The sequence below is a fragment of the Diceros bicornis genome, chromosome 22, assembly GCF_020826845.1.
Source record: "Diceros bicornis minor isolate mBicDic1 chromosome 22, mDicBic1.mat.cur, whole genome shotgun sequence".
In the NCBI taxonomy this organism is placed as follows: Eukaryota; Metazoa; Chordata; class Mammalia; order Perissodactyla; family Rhinocerotidae; genus Diceros; species Diceros bicornis.
The window spans coordinates 29,735,349-29,757,064 of record NC_080761.1 but is presented as its reverse complement, the minus strand read 5'-3'; the positions used below and the strand labels follow the sequence as shown (position 1 = coordinate 29,757,064).

Below are 21,716 nucleotides of genomic sequence, written 5' to 3'. Positions count from 1 at the left end.
TAAGTTTTATTTTAGAAGAAATGTAAATTCAAATAACAGTAAGAATTTTTTATATTAGATTTGTAAAGAGTAAGTGGAATGATAATGCCTAGTGCTGATGAATTTAGAGGAACAGGCATTTTCATACACTGTTGGTGGAAGTGTAGATTGATGCAGTTTTGGGTCAGTTTGGCTATATGTACCACTTTAAAAAATGTGCAGACCCCTCTGTCCAGCAGGTCCACTTGTAGGAATTTCTTCTATACAAATAGTTGCACATAAGCACATAGATCTAAGTACTGCATAGTCTTGGCTTTTTTATAAGAGTAAAAAATGGAAAACACTTTCCAGGTCCATACATAGGAGACTTGTTATATTGATGGTGACTTAAACATTTTTTTCTTTCTTTCATCATTAATTTTTCCCTCCCTGTGCTTTTTCTCTCTTCTTAAAAAAAACCACTTTTGACCCCCCCCCCCTTACCCACCACTACTGCTCTTTTCTCTGTTCCCATCTATTGAAAGTTCCTCAAGAGAGTGTAATTCCTTTGCTTCTGTTCTTGAACCAGTTGTAGTTAGCTTTAAATTTGTTCTTGTAAAAGTCACGTTGCTGAATTCAGTGGTCAGTTCTCAGGCCTCATCTGACTTGGCTCCCATAACAATATTCACTGCTCTCAGTCTCCTTTATTAGTTCCTCTTTTTTTTTTTTTGTTTCTTCTGAATGTTGATGCCACCACCTAAAGTTAGAAGGAAGTAGAGCAGTGGGAATGATGCTGTTTGACTAAGTTAGGTCTGCCTTTACTGGACTTCCAGGGAACTTTGACTTTTCATTCTTGATACTGAGATTTGCCTCCCCTCAACGTCACACATGCCCATACCCTTTGTGTTAAGAAAGATGGGGCTCATTCTTTAAGAAGAAATGGATGCACAAGAAACTGGAAGCGTCATAGCATTTAGATGATGGCAGGAGAAAGAATGTAAAGTGAAAATATTTCTGTATCTGCCTCCCACCTTTCTCTATGAGATAATTAAGGGCTTTCTGGGGGAGGCAGGATAGGGTCTGTGATTAAGAGCACAGGCTCTATAGTCAGATGGCCTAAGTTCAAGTCTCAGCTGAAGCACACCCTAGGCCTGCAGCCTTGGACAAGTCACAAAACTGCTCCATGCTTCAGTTCCTCATGTGTAAGAATGGGGTACTATTAGTACCTACCTCTTAGGGTTAATAATCACTGAGGGAAATCCTCAAGTCTGTAATTTCTTGTCTAAGGGCTCCCTTTGTTTATATCATGGAGAGTGTCTTACTCAGAAACTGATCTGCCTTCCCCATCCCAGTCCTCCCAGCCTTCCTTTTTACACCAAAACTTGACCTGCAGGCCTCAGTGGACAATCAGTGAGAGGCTGGAGTAGGGCTGGAGCACTAGCATGCCGCAGTGGGATCTATAACGGGTTAAAGGCCAGGTAGCAGATATTTAAAACTGTAAATCCCTTTCCTGCTGATGGATCTTATATTTTTCTCAAGTTTTTTTTTATGGTGCAATGCATAAAATGAACTTAAAATTTTATCTTTAGGTATCTTTATTTCATCTTTTATTGTAATGTAAGAAAAGCACACAGCTCTTGAGTGTTCAGCCTAATGAATTTTTACAAACTGAATATAATCATGTAACCAGAACCCAGATCAAGATCAAGATTGCCGGCACTCCAGAAGCCTCCCTTGTGGCCCTTCCCAGTTATTCCTCTCTCAAAAGGTTACCACTATTCTGACTTATATCTTGATAGATTTAATTTTGCTTGTATTTGAACTTTCTATAAATCGACTCATAAACTATGTTTTCCTTTGTGTATGGCTTTTGTTCACTCAACATTATGTCTGTAAGATTCATCTATGTTGTGTTTAGTAGTAGTTCTTTTTCATTGCTGAATAATATTCCATCGACAAGAATATCCATTCTACTGGTGACGTTAGATTGTTTCTAGGTTTTGGCTCTTAAGAATGATGCTGTTATGAACATTTTTGTAAATGCCTTTTGGTACACATGTATGTGTATGCACATTTCTGAGTGGAATTACTGAGTCATAAGGTGTGCATATGTTCAGCTTTGGTGGATACTTTTGGTAGATAAATGCCGTACTTAGATACGAAAATCCTAAATAAAATATTAGCAAACTGAATCCAGCAATGTGTGTGTGTGTGTGTGTGTGTGTGTGTGTGTGTATGTATGTAAATATGTAAATGTATATATACACAAAAAAAGATAAGGCTTTATAATCAAGTTGAGCTTATTCCAAGAATACAAGATTTTTTTTTTTTTTAAGTTTCAAGTGTACAATATAATGATTCAGTATTTGTATATACAGTCATGTGCCATATAACATTTTGGTCAGTGACGGACTACATATACGATGGTGGTCCCATAAGATTATAATGGAGCTGAAAAATTCCTATCACCTAGTGATGTGGTAATGTTATAGTGCAACGCATTACTCACGTGTTTGTGGTGATGTTGGTGTAAACAAACCTGCGCTGCTGGTTGTAAAAAGTGTAGCACATATAATTATGTACAGTACGTAATACTTGTTAATGATAATAAACGACTATGTTACTGGTTTGTGTATTTACTATACTATACTTTTAATTGTTATTTTATTTTTTTTTTGTGAGGGAGATCGGCCCTGAGCTAACATCTGCTAATCCTCCTCTTTTTTGTTGAGGAAGACTGGCCCTGAGCTAACATCCGTGCTCATCTTCCTCCACTTTATATGGGACGCCTCCACAGCATGGCTTGACAAACGGTGCGTCAGTGTGCGCCCGGGATCCAAACCTGTGAACCCTGGGCCGCCGCAGCGGAGCGCGCGCACTTAACCACTTGCGCCACTGGGCCGGCCCCTAATTGTTATCTTAGATTGTACTCTTTCTATTTAAAAAAAAGAAGTTTACTGTAAAACAGTATGCTGGGTTATGCTGGCAGCAGCCTCACACATCTCGTGCTTACCACCTCTCTTAATTGCATCATTTTCTCTTGTGCTTGATTTAATCTTGTGTTGTTTTGTTCATGATGGCCCCTAAGCATATAAAATCCATGGGTAGTGTTAAGAGCCCACCTAAAGTGATTGACCTGGAAACGAAATTAAAAGTGATTAAGGATTATGAAGGTGGAAAATCAGTGATGGTTATTGCTTGGCAGTCAGGCATGTCCCATTCTCCCGTAGCTACAATCTTGAAGAACAAGAACAAAGTGGCAGAAGCTGTTAGGGATCAGCTTCATTGAAGGCAATGAGTAACAAAAATCGAGACAGGCCTATATCAGACATGGAGAAACTTCTAATGACCTGGATTGAAGACCAGACACAGAAGATCATGGCCAAAGCAAAAAGTTTGTGTTGTTGAAAGAGAAGACTGGACCCAACTACAATGTTGAATTTACTGCTAGCTCTTAGTTGGTTTAAATGATTCAAGAATCGTTATTCATTACGTAACGTGAAAGTGAGGGGTGAGTCTGCGAGTGTTGATGTGAAGGCAGCTGAAGAATTTTTGGAAACTCTAGATAAGCTGATTGTGGAGGAAGATTATTGCCAGAGCAAATATTCATTATGGATGAAACCTACCTGTTCTGGAAACGGATGCCTGAAAGGACTTGTATACATAAGGAGGCCAAGTTAATGCCAGGTTTCAAGGCTTTTAAGGACAGGATAACAGTCTTGCTTGGGGGCAGTGTTGCAGGCTACAGATTGAAACTGTGATCTGGCACAGTGAGAACCCCAGGGCCTTCAAGCATATCAGTAAGCACGTGCTGCCAGTGTACCACAGGAGTAAAAAGAAGTCATGGATGATCCAGCTCCTTTTCCAAGATTCCCTCCTGAATTGTTGTGCCAGTGAAATGGAGAAGTACTCTTTGGAGAATAACATACTTTTCAAGATTTTGCTTATTGTTGATAATGCTCCCAGATATCCTGCTTTTATTGGTGATCTTCATTCCAATATTGAAGGAATATTTGTCTTTCCAAACACCACCTCTTTGATCCAGCCAATGGACCAACGAGTTATAGTAGCTTTTAAGACCTACTACCTGAGGGGGACGTTTGCCCAGGCTATTGCTGCAACTGAGGAAACACTGAGAAGACACTGATGCAATTCTGGAAGGATTACAACATCTTTGACTGCATCGAGAACCTTGCTTGGGCTTGGGATGATGTCACCAAGGAGTGTATGAATGGCATCTGGAAGAAGACACTCAAGAGGTTTGTCCATGACTTCAAAGGATTTGCCAAGGATGAGGAGGTTGCAAAAATCAGCAAGGCTGTGGTTGAGATGGCAAACAACTTTAACCTGGGTGTGGATGAGGATGACATTGAGGAGCTCCTAGAGATGGTTCCTGAGGAATTGACTAATGAGGAGTTGTTGAAATTGGAATAGGAACGCATAGCTGAACAAGAAGCAAGAGAAAAGGAAACTGTAGGAGAAGAAAAAGAAGAACCCTCAAGAAAATTCACAGTGAAGGGTTTAGCAGAAGCTTTTGCAGACCTCAACAAGCTCCTTAGAGTTTGAAAGGTTTTCATTAATAGAGAGGAATGTTCATGGTGCATTATCTGCTTACAAGCAAATCTGTGGTAGCAAAAAGAAAGAAACCAAGCAAACCACCATGGACATATTTCTGCAAAGAAGAGTCTCAGGCAGATTCTTTAAGAGATATTCCAGAAGAAGGGATTGTTATAGGAAATGACAGCTCCATGCATGTTATTGTCCCTGAAGACCTTTCAGTGGGACAAGACGTGGAGGTGGAAGACAGTGATATTGATGATCCTGACCCTGTCTAGGCCTAGGCTAATATATGTGTTTGTCTTACTTTTTAATAGAAAAGTTTAAGAAGTAAAATAATTTTTTAGTAGGAAAAAGCTTATAGAGTAAGGGTTTGAAGAAAAAATATTTTTGTACAGCTGTACAATGTGTTTGTATTTTAAGCTATTACCAAAGAAATCAAGAAGTTAAAAAAAGTTTATAAAGTAAAAAGGTTACAGTAAACTAAGGTTAATATATTACTGAAGAAAGAAAAATATTTTTTTAGTAAATTTAGTGTGGCCTGAGTGCACAGTGTTTATAAAGTCTACAGCAGTGTACAGTAATGTCCTAGGCCTTCACATCACTCACACTCACTCGCTGACAGAGCAACTTTCAGTCCTGCAAGCTCCATTCATGTAAGTGTCCTATACAAGTGTACCATTTTTTATCTTTTATATTGTATTTTGACTGTACCTTTTCTATGTTTAGATATTTTTAGATACACAAATACTTACAGTTGTGTTACAGTCGCCTACAGCATCCAGTACAGTAACATACTGTACAGGTTTGCAGCCCAGCAGCAATAGCCTATACCATATAGCCTAGGTGTGTAATAGGCTATACCATCTAGGTTTGTGTAAGTACGCTCTATGATGTTTGAATAACGATGAAATCGCCTGACGACGCGTTTCTCAGAACTTATCTCCATCGTTGTGATGCGTGACCGTATTGCAAAGTGATCACCACGGTAAGTCTAGTTAACATCTGTCACTATACATAGTTAACAATTTTTTTCTTGTGTTACGAACTTTCAGGATCTACTTTCTTAGTAACTTTCAAATGTACAATACAGTATTATTAACTATAGTCACCATGCTATACTCCTCAGGACTTACTTATTTTATAACTGGAAGTTTGTACCTTTTAACTACTTTCACCCGTTTCACACCCCCCCTATTGGTGCCTCTGGGAACCACCAATCTGTTCTCTGTATCTGTGAGTTTGAGTTTTGTTTTGTTTTTTAGATTTGACATATAGGCAAGATCATATAGTATTTGTTTTTCTCTGTCTGACTTATTTCACTTAGCATAATGCCCTCAAGGTCTATCTGTGTTGTCACAAATGGCAAGATTTCCTTTTTTTTTTTTTTTTGTGAGGAAGATTGGCTCTGAGCTAACGTCTGTCCAGTTTTCCTCTACTTAGTATATGGGACACCACTACAGCATGGCTTGATGAATGGTATGTAGGTCTGCACCCAGGATACGAATTTGAACTCCAGGCCACTGAAATGGAGTGCGCGAACTTAATCACTACGCCACCAGGCTGGCCCTGAGATTTCCTTCTTTTTTTATGGCCAAATAATACTCCATTCTGTATACATACCACATTTTCTTTATCTATTCAATTGACGGACACTTAGGTTGCTTCCATGTCTTGGCTGTTGTAATTAATGCTGCGGTGAACGTGGGGGTGCAGATAAAACTTTTTGAGTTCAGTGTTTTTGTTTCCTTTGGATAAACAGCCAGAAGTGGAATTGCTGGATCATATGGTAGTTATATTTTTAATTTTTTGAGGAACCTCCATATTGTCTTCCGTAGTGACTGGACCATTTTACATTCCCACCAACAGTGCACAAGGGTTCCCTTTTCTCCACATCCTTGCCAATACTTGTTATTTCTTTTTTGTAATAGCCATTCTGACACATATGAGGTGATAATCTCATTGTGGTTTTGATTTGCATTTCCCTGATGATTAATGACGTTGACCACTTTTTCATGTACCTGTTGGCCATCTGTGTGTCTTCTCTGCAAAAATGTCTATTTCTGAATAGAAATAGACTCCGCCCATTTTTTAATTGGATTGTTTTTTTGCTATTGAGCTGTATGAGTTCTTTATATATTTTGGATATTAATCCTTTATCAGATACACGATTTGCAAGTATTTTCTCCGGTTCAGTAGGTTGCCTTTTCATTTTGTTGATGGTTTCCTTTGCTGTGGAGAAGCTTTTTAGTTTGATTTATTCCTATTTATTTGTTTTTGCTTTTGTTGCCTCTTCTTTGGTATCAAATCCAAAAACTCATTGCCAAGACCTCTGTCAAGGAACTTACTGCCTATGTTTTCTTCTAAGAGTTTTATGGTTTCATATTTTATGTTCAAATCTTTAATCCACTTTAAGTTAATTTTTGTGTATGGTGTTAGGTAGTGGTCCAGTTTCATTCTTTTGCATGTGGCTGTCCAGTTTTCCCAACATGGTTTTGAAGAGACCGTCCTTTACCCATTGTATATTCTTGGCTTCTTTGTCAAAAATTAGCTGTCCGTATATTGTATGGGTTTATTTCTGGGCTTGCTGTTCTGTTCCTTTGATCTATGTGTCTGTTTTTATGCCAGTACATACTGTTTTGATTATTATAGCTTTGTAATAAAGTTTGAAATCAGGAAGCGTGATGCCTCCAGCTTTGTTCCTCCTTCTCAAGATTGCTTTGGCTATTCAGGATCTTTTGTGATTCCATACAAATTTTAGGGTTGTTTGTTCCATTTCTGTGAATAATGCCATTGGAATTTTGATAGGAATTGCATCGAATCTATAGATTGCTTTTGGGTAGTATGGACATTTTAACAATGTTAATTCTTCCAATCTGTGAGCACAGAATATTGTTCCATTTATTTATGTCATCTTTAATTTCTCTCATCAATGTCTTAGAGTTTTCAGTGTACAGTTCTTTCACCTCATGGGTTCAGTTTATTCATAGATATTTTATTCTTTTTGATGCAGTTGTAAATGGAATTGTTTTCTTAATTTCTCTTTTTGAAAATTCATTATTAGTGTATAGAAATGCAACTAATTTTTGTATATTAATTTTATATCCTCCAACTGTACTGAATGGTAAATGAAGATAGTCGAATATTTGAAAATCAATTTATGTAATTCACCACATTATCAGAATAAAGGAGAAAAACCATCTGAATTGATAATCTCAATATAATTATCACAGAAGAGAGAGAACAAGTATGTATTTCTTCATAATAGTACATTTATCATGCTCAAAAAATATGCCATTATCAAGAAGATGTGGTATATATATATACAATGGAATACTACTCAGCCGTAAAAAAAAAGACAAAATTGTCCCATTTGCAGGCAACATGGATGGGCCTAGAGGGTATTATGTTAAGTGAAATAAGCCAGAAAGAGAAAGACAAACACTGTATGTTCTCACTCATATGTGGCATATAAACCAACACAGGGACAGAGAAAACTGTATTGTGGTTACCGGGGGCAATGGGGGTAGGGGGTGGGCACAGGGGTGACGGGAGACGTGTATATGGTGATGGACAAACAAAAATGTACAACCCCAAATTTCACAATGTTATAAACTATTAAAACATCAATAAAAAATATGCCATTAATATAAAACTATTAGCTAATAAACAGGACATATTCAGATTTTTCCAGTTGTTCTAATAATGTAACTATTTTTGTTTTATTTTTTAATCTAAGTTCCAATCCAGGATCAAACATAGCATTTAATTGTCATGTTTATTAGATATATCACAATCATTATATAACACACACAGAAAAAATATAAAAGTGTAAACTTAATTATTGTAAGGTGGATACCCCTCTAACCCCCACTCATGAAAGAGGGTAGGCTCGAGCCATGCTTTCCCAGAAGTTTTCCACATGCTCCTTCTCAAATAGAACCCCCTCCCTCTCATCTGAGTAACCATTATCCTGATTTTTATGACACTTTCTTTCCTTTATAGTTTAGCTTACCTGTTTTTCAATACGGTTTTAATAATATCTTAATAGTATAATTTTATTTATGTATGTATGTATGTATTTAATTTTTGTGAGGAAGATTGGCCCTGAGCTAACATCTGCCAATCCTATTTTTGCTGAGGAAGACTGGCCCTGGGCTAACATCCACACCCATCTTCCTTCACTTTATATGGGACGCTGCCACAGCACGGCTTGCCAGGCGGTGCGTTGGTGCACGCCTGGGATCCGAACCGGCAAACCCCAGGCTGCCGCAGCAGAGCAGGCGCACTCAACTGCTTGCGCCACTGGGCCGGCCCCAATAGTATAATTTTAATTATTAATATCTAATTATAATAGTAATATTTTAATAATATTTTAACATGGTAAGGTTTAGTAATTTGTGTTTCCCCACCATTGTTTTTCTTTTTCCTTTTACGTTTGTGTCCTCAGCACATCACATTAGGAGGCCTGTAAATGTCTGTCTGATTACTGATGATATTAACTTTTGATCTTTAATCATGGTATTTGCCAGGTTTTTCTACTTTGTAAAGTTACTGTTTTCCGCTTTGTAATAGGTACTTTGAGACTCTGTAAATCTTTTGTTTCTCATAAAACTTTGATCCTAGTTTTCGAGCTCTCTTCTTCCATCTATAGTTAATATTTGGAATTCTGCTAGAAGGAAGGTTTTGTATTCTCCTTTATTTGAGTATTTCAGCATTTCCTGTATTTTTATTTTATTCTATGGGTTATGTATGCTGTTACTATCATTTTGATGTGTGAATTGTCCCAGTTTAGGCGAGCGGCAGCCCCTTCAACTTGTGTCTGAGTCCTTTTCATGTTCCTTTGAGCACTTTCTGGCACAAAATGTTCCACCTTATCTTGTACTTTCCTAGCTCCAGATCTGGAATTAACTGTTTCTCTGAGGAGACCTGATCCTTTTAGTGGATAATTGTATTTAGAAGCAAAGATCTTGGTGCTAAGTATGTTTTTTCTTTATGTTTATCCTGTTTGGGGTTTGTAGAGCTTTTTGAATTCACAGCTTGATGTTTCCTGTGAATGTTGGAAGATTATTGGCCATCACCTCTTTAAACATTGCTTCTGGTCCATCTATCTCTTTTGGGACTCCAGTTACTCACGTTAGGCCTTTTCACTGTATCCCGTATGTCTCTTCTACACATTTCTATATTTTTCCATCTTTTTCTTTTTGTGCTTTAATTTTGGTGATCTATAATCCTTTCTTCTGCTGTGTTTAACCTTGTATTAAACCATCTACTAAAATTCTTAACATGAGTTGTTATGTTTTTCAGTTCTAGGGTTTCCATTTGACTCTTTTTTTAATAGATTGTACTTGTCTGGTGAAATTTTTGCTATTGTCTGTGTTTTGGGACATAGTAATCATAGTTATTTTAAAATCCGTGTCTGCTGACTCCAGTATCTGGGTCACCTGGGTGTCAGGTTTTATAGTGTTTCTCTACCCCTCCCCCTTTACTAGTCATTTTTTCTGTAGGAAAGCAATTTGATTATTTGTTTATAAAGTTATAAAAATGTTAATATTCTTAGATTTCCTGAAATATAATTACTTGATTTGTCTGCATCACTCAACTTCTTGCTAAATTTTGTTGTTAACAAATAATCCCTGAATCTCAGTGGGTTACAACAGCAAAGGCTTATTTCTTGCTCACATTACATTGTGGTTCCTGGATAACTGCAGTTATGTTCCATGGTTATTGTGTTCCATGTGTCTTACTTATTTTGGGATCCAGGCTGAAGAAGAAGCCCCCATAGAGGATGTATTGATCTCATGGCCAAAGTGAACGAGAGGGATGGACCATGCGATGTTTCCTAAAAGTCTTCTTGGTTGAGGTTCTTGTCTCTCCCATTCACAATCTATTGGCCAAAGCAATTCATGTGGCCAAGCCTGCAGGTAATAGGGTGAGGAAGTGTATGTGCTACTTCCACAGGGACACATTACAAGTTACATGAGAGGGAGGAGTGAATAATTGGGAACAATAATACAATTTATCTAACTATCCTAAAGAAAAAACTCCCACATTTGGAAAAAGCTGTATATGTATGAAGATGTTAATACAGAATTATTAATAATGGTAAAAGATTATAAGCATTAGTAATAAAGAACTTTACAGTATATTCAGTGAAATGTTATACAGTTATTAAAATGATCATTGTACTATCTAGCAACATAGGAAAACGCGTTTAAGTGAAAGAGCAATGTACAGAGTATGTATACTCTCTGAGTACAGCTATATACACACAATCATATATTTGTAAGAAAATTGAAGGTATAAAAATGATAGTTATCTTAGGATGATGGACTTACGAGTGATTTTTCATTTTTAAACTTAAACTTTTTACAGTGCTGTTATTCTATAATTAAAAGTAATTTTATGGGGGCCAGCCTGGTGACATAGTGGTTAAGTTTGCATGCTCCACTTCGGCAGCCCAAGGTTTGCAGGTTCGGATCCTGGGCGCGGACCTACGCACCACTTATCAAGCCATGCTGTGGCAGGCATCCCACTTATAAAGTAGAGGAAGATGAGCACGGATGTTAGCCCAGGCCAGTCTTCCTCAGCAAAAAGAGGAGGATTGGCAACAGATGTTAGCTCAGGGCTGATCTTCCTCACCAAAAAAAAAAAAAATTTGCTGAAAGGTTACTTTTCATTCTGAAAGTTATACACATTATCAGAGAAATGTTGGGGGAAAAATATTAAAAAAATTAAACTCTGGGAGGCCGGCCTGGTGGTGTAGTGGTTGGCCTCGTGTACTCTGCTTCAGCGGCCTGGGGTTTGCAGGTTCGAATCCTGGGCATGGACCTACATACCACTCATCAAGCCATGTGTGGTGGCATCTCACATACAAACTAGAGGAAGATGGGCACAGATGTTAGCTCAGGGGTAATCTTCCTCAGCAAAAAGAGGAGGATTGGCAGCAGGTGTTAGCTCAGAGCCAGTCTTCCTCACTGAAAAAAAAAAAAAATCAAACTCTGGACTCGTCTCCCCAAACCACTGCAGTGACTGTTTTAGGTGTGTTAAAAAAATTAATATTTTTAAAAAATTAGCAGATTAACTTTGTATTGTATTGTCATGTTTCATTTCAGGTCCTGAAAATCCTTGGTTGGTCCAAGCTTATGTTTCAGCAGCTAAACACCCTTTTGCTTCTGTGGTGGCTCAGGAGGTTTTTCAGAGTGGAATCATTCCTTCAGATACTGACTTCCGTATCTACAGGGATTTTGGGAACATTCCAGGTATTTTGTTAATTGTTAGGGGTTATAGTGTGACAGTGATTAATCAAAAGCGAATTATACTTTTTGGAAGTTTGTGAGTAAACAGCATTTTCTGAGAGCATATGCTCTGTCTGAGAGCGGTATATTCTGACTCACTGAAACTGAGTTCCTGATATTTTCCTTTTCTTTTAAACCCTAGTCTAATTTAAATGCTTGCCTTTGCTAAAACATGTCATCTTGCCCACAGTGTGACAGAACAGGGGAGAACTGTTTAGTACTTCATTCCCAAAAGATGGTAATAGTGCCTTCAGGGGTCTTTGACTTTCGCTGTTGTCTTGCTTTGCCAACTCCCTTGGCGGCTTGTACAGCTCATTTGAAGTAAAAATTTGACTCTGGCCTGGCAAGGATGTAGATGGCAAAGTTTTGATGACTTCTCAAGCTCAATGTTTCTGCTCCTTGCTGTGTGACTTGTAATGCCTCCCTGTGTAGTAGTATACTTCCTCAGTCCCTATGAAGTGAATTATGTACCATAGCTATAGATTCTGAAAGAATTTGGAAGAGAATTTACATCATTCATTCATAAATGTGACAAAGCAATCATGCCACTGCTTTGACATTTTGTCTGTTAGGAATTTAATACATTGAACAAATAGGCATAAGCAAGGTTGATCTTTAAAACAAAATGACAATTTTTTTTTCTTGTATGTCTTAGGAATAGACTTAGCTTTTATTGAGAATGGATACATTTATCACACCAAGTACGACACAGCAGACAGAATTCTAACAGATTCCATCCAGAGAGCAGGTTGGTATTCTAATTTAGACTTTTGATATATGGTAAGATGGAATATTAGGGATGACTTAAAATTTGTAAATAGCCTGTGTGGCCTGTGCATTAGAGAGGCAATGTATGGTGTGAATGGGCTGGGTTTTTGGAGTTAGAAGAGGATTTGAATTTTAGCTTTGAAATCTAGTTTAGCAATTAAGAACATAAGACTGTTTATTGCGAGGAATTTTAAAGGGAGAAGAAGCCAAGAGTCAGGGCTGTTCCGACAGTAATTTAAGTGGGGAATAATGAGGATCTGGACTGTGGTGTTGACAAAAGATAGAAACGAAAGAGGAGGGATGGAAAATTGGATACACTTTGAATGTAATTCAGCAAGACTTGACAGGTTAGATAAAGGGATGAATCGGATGGATGGCAGCAAAGAAGACTGCAAAGTATAAGGCCTAGCTGGCTGGGGAAAGATGATGCCCTTGGCCACGATGGGGTGTTGGGAGGCCCTCATCCAGAGCAGTAATGGGGAGGAGCAGGAGACCGTGAACTCTTTCAGACATACTGGATGGAGGGGGTCTGTGAACAAACCAGATGAAAATGTAGATACAGTGTTAGAGCTCCTGGCAGAACTGGGTGTATAGGTTTGGGAATTAAAGGCCTAGAGAAAACCACAGAAGTATGGAGAATGGAAATGTTTTTTTGGAAGAGTGAAGCAAAGGTAGAGGACTAAACCTGAGCTTTGGGGAAAACACATTTTAAGGCAGACAGAGAAGCCAATGAAAGAAAGCCCGTGGTAAGACAGCATGATGTCTTAAGTGAAAAGAAGAGAGAGTCAAGGATGGGCTGAGGAGCAGGAAGCAATGCAAATGATTCAAGGCTTCTTAGTGATCCTTTGTTAAAGCTCAAACTCATTCATTGATTGAATGATATAACAAATATTTGTTATGGACCTCTGCTGTGCCAGGTTCTGCCTGATAATGACTGTCCCCGCTCTCCAGCTTCTCTCTCCTCATTCAGGACTTTTTTGCCTCTGTTTGGAACTTTCCTTCCTCAGGATCTTCATCTACACAGTTCTCTCAGTCTGGACAGTCTCCCCTGTTGTAGCTAGCTCCTGTTCATCTTTTAAGTATAAATATTGCTTCCTCGGGGCTGCTTCCCTAACTTCTTCTCAAACTCCATTAGTCTCCCATGATGTGTTCCCAGGGGACTCTTAACACCTCTCCTTATTAATTCTTTTTTTAAATTGAGATATAATTGACATTCCTTATTAATTATTATTTTTTTTTGGTGAGGAAGATTAGCCCTGAGCTAACATCTCTTGCCAGTCCTCCTCTTTTTTTGCTGAGGAAGATTGGCCCTGGGCTAACATTTGTGCCCATCTTCCTCTACCCTACAGCACTGGGCCGGCGCCTCCTTATTAATTCTTAACACACATGTAATAACTTGTTCTGTGTTCTTGTGTCTGTGAGCTTCACGAGAGGCCTTTGTCTGTTGGTTCACCACTGAATTTCTGGTATCTAGAGCAGTGTCTGCTACGTTATCTATTAAATGAATAGGGACTAGGAAACAGCCTTTGGGTTTGTCAACAGTGAGGGTACAGCTGATCAGAGAATAGTTTTAATAGAAGGAAAGGATAAAGACCAGTTGGCTGAGTTTCTAAGTGGAGAGGAAACAGAGTATGGGGCATGGACCTTATTTGAGAAATTTAGTAAGAAAAGTGGGAGAGCGGTAGGATGGTAGAAACTATTTTTGTTCACATTCTTTCTAGGTATTACTTCACTCAAACATTGGATAGTTTATTCAACTTTGTTATCTTCCTTTTCTTCACTAATAGGTGACAACATTTTAGCAGTTCTTAAATATCTAGCTACATCTGATATGTTGGCTTCTTCTTCTAAGTATCGACATGGAAACATGGTCTTCTTTGATGTGTTTGGCTTATTTGTCATTGCCTACCCCTCTCGTGTTGGCTCGATAATTAACTACATGGTGGTAATGGCTGTCGTTTTGTACCTGGGCAAAAAATTCTTGCAACCCAAACATAAGAGTAAGTATTTTCCTCTGAAACTGCAATACTGGCATGGGTATAGAATTTGCCTCAAGTTTCTAGTCAATTTACTTATATCTTTTCAAGAAGTTAAAAATCGTAGGAAAAATAACATTTAATTTATATTGTAAGATATTTCTAAATGAGTATCAGATTAATATGCTCATCATACTTTTAGTCTTGGCAAAGTACGCAATTTTTGTGTACGTATGTACTCCATAGAAGCACCATATGGAAGCTATTGAAAAATGGTTTGTACAGATTGACTTTTAGTGAAAATTCCCATTAAAAAGTCTTATTCACGTTACACACCAGTAGCACACTGTTCTGAAGTATGAATGAACTGCTTCTGGTTAAATTTGTCTCCTTCTGCTTGAAATGTTGTCTAGTGTAAATTGGTATGTGGTGTTACACGATACAATATTTAGCAGCAATTTAAATAATCATTTATCACCAGTTATTTTCCCATGCTCCTTCTCTTCCTTAGCTTCTTTTAGCAAGATTTCATATGGAACTTTGCCGCCCAGTCTTTCTGATGTTTCGATACACACAGCATCCCAAAGGTGATGAAGATTAAGACTGCCCACTTTCCTAGTCAGGAATATATCTGAACTATTCCTGGAAGACTTCTCTCTTTGAGTCTTTAGTACCCACAGACTCTCAGTAAATGTTACTTGAATTTTATTCATTGATAGCTTCCCTGTTCTAGTGTTGAACAAACCATACCGCTAGGATATTTCAGTACTTTTCAGTTACAATAGTGAATTTTTTAGCATTTGCCCCTTTAACTCTACTGACTGGTTATGAAATTGATTTGATAAAGATGGTGATCTCCACTTTGTGTTTTCTCATTAGCTGCTAACTACACGAAGGACTTCTTCTGTGGACTTGGCATCACTCTGATAAGCTGGTTCACTAGCTTGGTTACCGTCCTCATTATAGCAGTGTTCATCTCTCTTATTGGACAGTCTCTCTCATGGTATAACCACTTCTATGTCTCCGTTTGTTTGTATGGAACTGCAGCTGTAGCTAAAATAATATTCATACATACCCTCGCAAAAAGATTTTATTATGTGGTAAGTGATAGGCATATTTATTGATTTCTTTTTGCTGCCTTCAAGGATTGAAGACAAACTCAAGTGGGATTCATTGTATTTGGCCTTTTGAGCTATCAAAAATTGTTTGGCATGGTTATAGAAAACTGGCTCCCAGAACTTTGTTAGTTTTCTGAAAGGTTTCTTATTCTGACAGTTTTGTTGCAGACTTTACATGAGGTTATAAAGCTGTAAACAGTATTTGGGTTGGTGCTGACAGCACGGCTTGTTAGCATAGCCTTCTGCCTCTGCTGAATCTGCTGCAGTTTTTGTAACCCTGCTCTTGAATCTACCAGCCCTCCCTGGGCTCACCCAAATATTTATGTTTGAATTGCTCCGTTCTCCACTGGACTGTCAGCTCCATGAGGGCAGGGATTGTTTTGCTGATTATCCCCTGTGGTTGAGCATGTGTGACAAATAGCACTAACACACAGTAAGTAGTTGCTGCACTAAGCATGTTGCACTTAAAGACTGTTGCACTTAAAGCTGCACTTAGAAAGTTTTCTCTTTAGGTTCCTTCACTTTTTTTTTTAACCTATATGTCGTTGATGCAGATTCTGACAGCATGTATATGTGTATGGGGGTTAGAAACACATTGCTAAGGAAAAAAGAGGGAAGGGAGAGGGACCAGCCTGGTGGCATAGTGGTTAAATTCGTGCTCTCTGCTTCGGTGGCCTGGGATTCACAGGTTTGGATCCTGGGCGCCGACCTACACACTGCTCATCAAGCCAAGCTGTGGCAGTGTCCCACATACAAAGTAGAGGAAGGTTGGCACAGATGTTAGCTCAGCGACAATCTTCCTCAAGCAAAAAGAGGAAGATTGGCAACAGATGTTAGCTCAGGGCCACTCTTCCTCACCAAAAAAAAAAAGGGGGTGGGGAGGGAGATAGGGTTCCAAAATGATTTATGCTGGTAGAGAATATTGCCATATTGTTACGGTTTCAACTGTGTATATTTGGTAAAAATAAAATTAAGAATTAGGGTTATGAAATAATAGGACTAAAAATAAATTACAGGGAGAGAGAGAGCCATGGTTTCTGATTTTCTGAGTTAAAGGGAAAATCTTTCTTAGCTCCATTATCTTCAAGACAGCCAATGTATACCTGTTCTTTCAGTTTGTCCTGCTAGGGATTAGAATGGAGACATGGAAGGTTATACTACAGCATCCTTCCTAAAGGATGTCTTTGGTACCTGAACCTTGGTCTCAGTTTCAGGTAATGGTGGGATGTGATGTGAGGAGCCCTTCCATGTTAGCAGGCTCTGTTGAAGAAAGGTTTTTTGAGATTAGCCATCCATGTATTATTGAGCTAATACTTGTATCTTAGTGGCTTCAGTTTCCAAAAGAATTACACCGTGGGGCTCAATTTCACATGCTTATTCTTAGTGCAACGGTGTGTAACCAGAGTGTGGCTGACTATTGTTGATGTGGCAGAGGGGAAGGAGAGACAGAAATGCTTAGTAAAATTTCCATTCACTTTGACTAATTTCAGTTGTTCAATCATAAAACTTTGGGCTGAAAGCACAATGGAAAGAGTAATGTGTTTCATTTTCATTTCACAAATATTCTTTGAGTACCCAGTGGGCCTGGTACCATGCTAACGCCTGGTGATACAGAGATTCATAAGGACATGGTCTCTCTCTTTGAGGAGCTCACAGTTTCATTTGGGAAGATAGGGAAACCACAGTGATTACAGTACATTGGGATGAAGTGAAATAGAGTGACCTATTCACAGTGCTATAGGAATATAGGGCCAGAAGAGATGAATTTTGTTTGTGAAAGTCAAGGAGGCTTCATGAAGGGGGTTGTGACATTTGAACTGGGTTTTTGAAGCATGAGTAGAAGTGTGCCAGACAGAGAACAGGTTAGTAGTCATTCAAAGGTGGGAATGTACAAGATGCATGTGGGTCACAGTCAATAGAAAGTTCAGTATGATGAAGACAAGGTAATGGCACAATAACTGGAAAAGTAGGCCTGGGTGAAGTTAGAGCATGACCCTAAAAATCACTGGGGCCACCATTAAAATTTTCTAAGCAGGATAGTGAGCAAGAGAATTTGTGATTTAGTACGAAAACTCTGGTAACAGTGTGTAGAATGGATTGGAACAGGCAGAGGTGGGAGGAGTCAATAGAAATAGGGAGAAGGGAACTAGATTTCAGGTAGGATCGTTTGATCTTTGGGTACAATTTGGGAACAATGTAAAACATTTTCAGTTATTACAGTCTTCATTGCTGAGATCTTTGTTTTTAAATATCTCAGTGACATTCACTTCAAATTTGATCCTAAGAATTATTTTCTTCCTTTTAAAGACGATGTCTCTTGATTAACACTGTGTCAAACATCTAAGTATTTAACAGCCATAGCCTTTCTTTGTCCAAGGGGGTTTGTCAAGTGAACTTTAACTTATTTTGAAAACATGTGACTGAAACTCTTTTGAGCTATTAAAGTAGGGTCCCTTATAACAGACATGCCCTGGGCTATACAGAAATGAGAAGGCAGAGGAGAGAAAAACTTAAGTGCATCTGTTTCCATTTTGGTATTTCTGCACTTAAATTATAACTTTCATGTTTACATTAATAGACTCACTGGTGCAGATGTTAAAATGTATTAAGTTCATCTGACAACTTTCTTCTGAAGAACTCAAGGTGCTGCACAGGAATCCTCAGACTTCAAAGTTCAAACAATATAGATCAAATTTTATAAGGTAAAAGTACCAGGAATCCAGGATGGGGGCCGAAGTGCACTACAAGACCAGTTGGAGATAGAAAAGACTCAGGAATCAAGCAAAAAAAATCAAGCAAAAAAATGGCCATGTGCTCTAAAGTCCTGCAGTTTTCCAGGTGTGTTGGTCGCACTGCAGCAGCTTATACTGTTCTTCACAGGTCATTTCTCTAGTTTGCTTGAAATTCTTTGGAAGTTGCATAAATAGAAAAGCTTACAGAGGTGAATGTTTTTTAGAAGAGTCCTGTCTTCTATTTTAGAACATTTGCAAAGGTTACTTTTAGTCCAGTGGAGGAAAAGCACAGATTATATGCAAGTAATGATGTTTTTACCCCATCTTGTTAAATTCCCTTTTCCCGTGCAGCAGTGTGAATTTCGTACTTCATGGTAGGGGAGGTAGCTTTGTCAGTGTTTACTTGAAAGGATAGACCCTGCTTGAAACAAAATGTAGCTCTTCTGAGCAATAGAAGTTATATGACAATAGAAAGTTTTTTATGAATGGCCCACGAGTGAGACGACTTGTATATTTTTCTTTCTTTCAGAATGCCAGTGACCAGTATCTGGGAGAAGTCTTTTTTGACGTCTCGCTGTTTGTGCATTGTGGTTTCCTCATCGCTCTCACTTCTGGAGGACTTTGCTCGGCCTTTATTAGTGCTGTCTGGGTGGCGTTCCCGTTGCTCACAAAGCTTAGCGTGCACAAGGACTTTAAGCAGCATGGTAGGTATTTTTGGTTTTGATACAAATGGGAAAATATCTTAAAATACATAAGATAAGGCTTCCAGGGACTGTTTATTTTTTTGATCTTTTTGGGTGGGCTTTCTGAATTGTTGCTGTTTGCTTTTTTAATTTTCAGGTCACAGATTTTTATTTTATGCCTTACACCCCATCCCATTCTCACATATCTGAACACATGCTACTATATTACTTACATATTTTGTTTAGTTCTTATTTGTATTTTACCCTCTCTGAGTGAAAGTGTTTAGTCTCACTAGATAACATGTCCCAAAAGGGCGGGAGACACATCTAACCTAATTTCCATGAGGTGCCAAGGTACCCCAGCACTATAAAAATCTGTATCTCACTGCAGAATTTCAGAGATGTGTGTTTTCTTTCTTTTTTTCCCTAGGTGCTCAAGGAAAATTTGTTGCCTTTTACCTTTTGGGGATGTCTGTTCCTTATCTTTATGCATTGTACCTCATCTGGGCAGTATTTGAGATGTTTACCCCTATCCTTGGGAGGAGTGGTTCGGAAATTCCACCTGATGTTGTGCTGGCTTCCATTTTGGCTGGTTGTACGATGATTCTCTCTTCCTATTTCGTAAGGAAAAAAAATTTTTTTTAATTTTCCTCTTCATTTTTTGTATAAATATGTGATGGGTTTAGCCATACTAGATTCTGTGAAATAGTACTGCTTATACTTTATTGAGAAATTCTTAAGCAAAAGAAATAGTGAATGGCTGTGCATATTGTGGGATTGATATGGTAAGAAAATGTAGAATGGGGTCTTCATTGTTATTTTTGCCTCCTCATCCTCCCAAATACTCTGATTATAGCACTTTTCAAACTACCTGAATGTGAATTTGTAGAATGCATACCAAGTAAGAATTGGTAGAGCTTGCTTGGTGGTGCATTTTTAGAATGATTCCTAATCATGTGTTTTGAACTTACTAATTAGAGGCAAATGTTAATAAATACATGGTAGTTTTATTAGTGCTGTTAGAGCTAGTGAAGGAAGACTAATTCTGATGAGGCTTTTTTCATTATCATTCAACTACCTCGCTGCTGGCACAGTTCATTAATTGAGTCTGTCTCCTCGAGTAATGTACACTTATGATACCCAAACATGCCTTCATTTGAAGGCATACTCCTTCAATGAAAGAGTATCACAGGCCTTGTCGTTTTGCTGTATCAGTGTTCTGGCCTCGAGGGAGAGTCCTACCTTTGCCGTCCCTGCTTCTCTTCCCTGGGACTCTCCAGAGGGAAGACAAGACATGATGCAGAGTTGACAACTGGACACCCCTTTGTGAGAGCAAGCTCCGGGCAGAGTTCTGCTCTTGGCATGGTGTCAGCACTCTCCAGGACTCAGGCCTGGCCCCTCTAGAGGAGGCAGGTCTCTGTTTTGTGGCTCTTTTCATTGGAATTCCTAAGAATAGGAAGTACTTACTACCCATCGGTACACTTTGAGATTTGAGGCTAGGGGACCAAATAGAAAAGTAGTTATGACTTTATTGTAGTTCTTTCCTCCATGGAGATGATAGTGAGCTTTTTCATATTGATAGTAAAGGGCATCGCATGGGAGGTTAGGATCTAGAGACAGCAGATAAGAATACCACATGCATGGATGGTCAGCATTATCCATGGAAGTCCCTTAAATACCAATAAATAGCTGTACATGCAACTGCATAAATAGCCCTGTAGAATAATTCTTACGCACACTGTTGTTTGAGGTCAGCTGTACTTGTGCTGAAAGAAATCAGAACATTCCAGCCATTTTACTTTTAATATAACGATTAAGTCCTTAATGGTATTTGCAAGGGGATCGATGGAAAATTCTGAAATGTTCTTTGTTGCTTTCAAGGTTTACTTTCTTTTGGTTTTAATATTAAGCCTTTAAATCCTCTGTGCATGTTAATAGATAAGTTTGCTGTTGTTATTATAAAGGAGATGGTGGAGTTTCATCATATATAGATTCTAATCTAGAGTCGGCTGAGTTATGAACTGGACCCCCCTAGTGTATTTAAATCATAGTCAATGAATGAAAGCTATTGATGCTCATAAAAGATCATCAAAATGTGGGGCATTTCAATTTTGTTCCATATGGAAGAGGATAAAATGAACCCCGAAAACTTCACTGTGGAAATCGAAAATGACCCCAAAACATGGAAATCTTGGAAACCATAAGAGGATTAAAGTATATTATCTTCTAAGTTATATTTTATTAGGAAAGCTTTGGAGAGTGCCTCTTGGAATACTTTAAGACCTCATTTAATTTTCATTATAACGTGAAATAGCTTTGCTGCTCTTTGATGCTGTGGGTTATCGTTGTCGTCATTATTTTCCTGTTTGTCTGTAGCAGTGATGAAGATAGTGGCTTGTTAATAGAGTGAGCCCATTCTCCTTGGGTAATGGAGAACTGAACCACATGCATGTTTCAGAGAGCGTATCATTCAGTCCTTGGGGATTATTAAGTGTATTTGCTAGAAAGCAATTAAATTCCTGTCAAGTGATCAGTTAACAGGTTTCCTGGGGTTATCCTGTGTTGGGGCCGTCCAATGAGACTGCTGATAGGAGTGGGCTCAGGGAGGAGCCTCTGAGAGAGAAAC

The 21,716-nt window shown here is 38.5% G+C and overlaps 1 protein-coding gene across 1 annotated transcript in view; it reads left to right on the top strand.

Annotated features, from left to right (window-relative positions):
• The window catches only part of ERMP1 (endoplasmic reticulum metallopeptidase 1), a 53,058-nt gene that overhangs the window by 11,823 nt on the left and 19,519 nt on the right, over positions 1-21,716 (top strand). The window contains exons 5-10 of the mRNA XM_058565763.1: positions 11,631-11,777; positions 12,469-12,561; positions 14,369-14,581; positions 15,437-15,657; positions 18,937-19,111; positions 19,521-19,711. Coding sequence (XP_058421746.1) covers positions 11,631-11,777; positions 12,469-12,561; positions 14,369-14,581; positions 15,437-15,657; positions 18,937-19,111; positions 19,521-19,711 — 1,040 coding nt within the window. The remainder of the gene's footprint in view (positions 1-11,630; positions 11,778-12,468; positions 12,562-14,368; positions 14,582-15,436; positions 15,658-18,936; positions 19,112-19,520; positions 19,712-21,716) is intronic.